General features: G+C 53.1%; 1 protein-coding gene across 1 annotated transcript; it reads right to left on the bottom strand.

Moving 5' to 3' along the window:
- Window positions 1-348: 348 nt before the first annotated feature.
- Window positions 349-2,108, bottom strand: LOC101763536 (putative 12-oxophytodienoate reductase 11). Its single transcript, XM_004968700.3, has 3 exons — window positions 1,690-2,108; window positions 1,406-1,579; window positions 349-1,064 (listed from the first exon to the last, which is right to left on the bottom strand). Exons 1-3 carry the CDS (start codon window positions 2,024-2,026, stop codon window positions 472-474), a joined length of 1,104 nt encoding a protein of 367 aa, XP_004968757.1. The 5' UTR covers window positions 2,027-2,108; the 3' UTR covers window positions 349-471.

Consider the following 2,108-nt stretch of genomic DNA (forward strand, 5'->3'; position numbering starts at 1 on the left):
GTAGGTAGAAAGGTAGCTCTTAGGATTGTCGAGGATGCATGTTCTGTGACACGGTCAATCAAGATGCGATTTTTCTCTCTATGATCGAGAGAGATATCTCTGGGCCCCGCGAGAGATCGGATCGCGAAGAATGCATGAGCCATGCAACGTACGGTGACGAGTTAACCCACAAAGGGAGTCCGAATCACATCGATCGACATAAGAGCGCTCGGTTTTTTTTCTAGGGGGGGCGGCGTAATTTCCATTTAAAACCTCTCTCTTTCCTCCTTTTTCAATCCGACACCCAGACTCGGACTGCGGGTTGATTACACAAAACATCAGGGGTTTTTCTGCAAAATTACCACGACGTACGAAAAATATGGCAGAGGCGTTGCTTGCTTTAATAATAGGTAAAGATTAGTTGTACGAGCTCTAATTCAACTGGTGCACTAGCTTAACCATCGGCATTACAAGGATTTCAATCATCTAGTGTTAATCGAGGAACGGGTAATCGGTGTATCCAACGACCGGATCGGAGGTGTAGAAGGTACTCCTGTCGTAGTTGTTCAGCCCGGCGTTCCTTGCAATCCGTGCCGGGAGGTCCGGGTTGGCGAGAAACAGCCGTCCGTATGCAACCAGGTCACCGTAGCCATCGGTGACCGCAGTGTTGCCTTCCTCCTGGTCATACCCTCCGCTGACGATGAACGTGCCCTGGAACGCCTTCCTAAATGGTAACAGCATGTGAGGCAAGGTCAGCTTGCCATCGTCCGGGTTCACGCGCATCCGCGGCTCGAGCATGTGGCAGTACAGCACGCCAAGCGGGTTCAGCGTGCTGCGGATGACATGCAACGCCAGCGCCTCCGGGTCGGAGTCGCTGCAGTCCATGTAGTCCGTGAACGGGGAGAGCCGCACGCCCAGGCGATCCGCGCCCACCTCGCCGGCCACGGCCGCGACCACCTCTGCAGTGAAGCGGCACCGGTTCTCCAGGGTGCCCCCGTATGTATCGTCCCGGTCGTTGACGCTATCCTTCATGAACTGGTCGAAGAGGTATCCGTTAGCCGCGTGGATCTCCACACCGTCAAAGCCTTCACAAGAATAGATTGTCATTGCCCCCCTGATGCTTAAAATAATTATCATTGATTACGTAATTTTCACAAGATTAATTACAGGAAGTTACGTACTCAATGTTACTACATAATTGTTTTGTTTAGCTGTAAAAAAATGACAAGCATTATTTGGAATCGAAGCGAGTTAAATTATTTTGTAAAGGTTGCTGTCACTAACAATGAGCCCCGGCTAAATATAAGGCATCATAAATCTTTGATGATGGAAGCACATGTACCCTGGTATGCTCATGGCCTCAATGTTCTGAATCTCTGATGATGGAAGCACTCAACATGTAGAGAAAGTATACATTTGGCGTTACCTGCTTTGATCGCGTTTCTAGCGGCAATCCGGAAGTCGTTGACGACTTGTGGTATCTCAGTTGTTTCCAGCCTCCGAGGGACCGCGAACGTGCTGACGTGACCGTCCTGGCTCACCTGTGGTGGGACTTGCTTGTCCGTGCTCGAGATCGGTGCCTGCCCATTTGGTTGGAACTCTGGTACGTGGAAATACATGAAACTGTTGACGTTAACACACATTCTCCTACTGCCTTGCAGCCAACAGGCATGGATTTATTACGGTAAAAACAAGTGTATATATAGGCACCTGGCGCGGAGACGCGGCCGGTGTGCCATATCTGCGCGAAGAAGACGGCGCCCTTGGCGTGCACGGTGTCGACGATGGGCTTCCATGCCTCCACTTGCTCGTCGGTCCACAGCCCCGGCACATCGGGGTACCCTCGTGCGGTCTCCGACACGGCGCAGGCCTCGGAGATGAGGAAGCCGCCTGGCGTCGCGCGCTGGCAGTAGTAAAGGGACATGTGCGCCGGCTGCGGCACGTTCCCATACGCCCGGCACCTCGTCAGCGGCGCCAGCACAACCCTGTGTGCCAGGTTGAACTCGCCCATCTTGTATGGTGTCAGGAGAGGAGGAGTCGACTCCATCTCTGATCCGTGATCCCTCGCTGCGCGCGGATAGAGCGATCGCCGGTTAGATCGATGTGTTGCTCAGCCGGCTAACGAGTGC

Source organism: Setaria italica, chromosome V, assembly GCF_000263155.2.
Source record: "Setaria italica strain Yugu1 chromosome V, Setaria_italica_v2.0, whole genome shotgun sequence".
NCBI lineage: Eukaryota > Viridiplantae > Streptophyta > Magnoliopsida > Poales > Poaceae > Setaria > Setaria italica.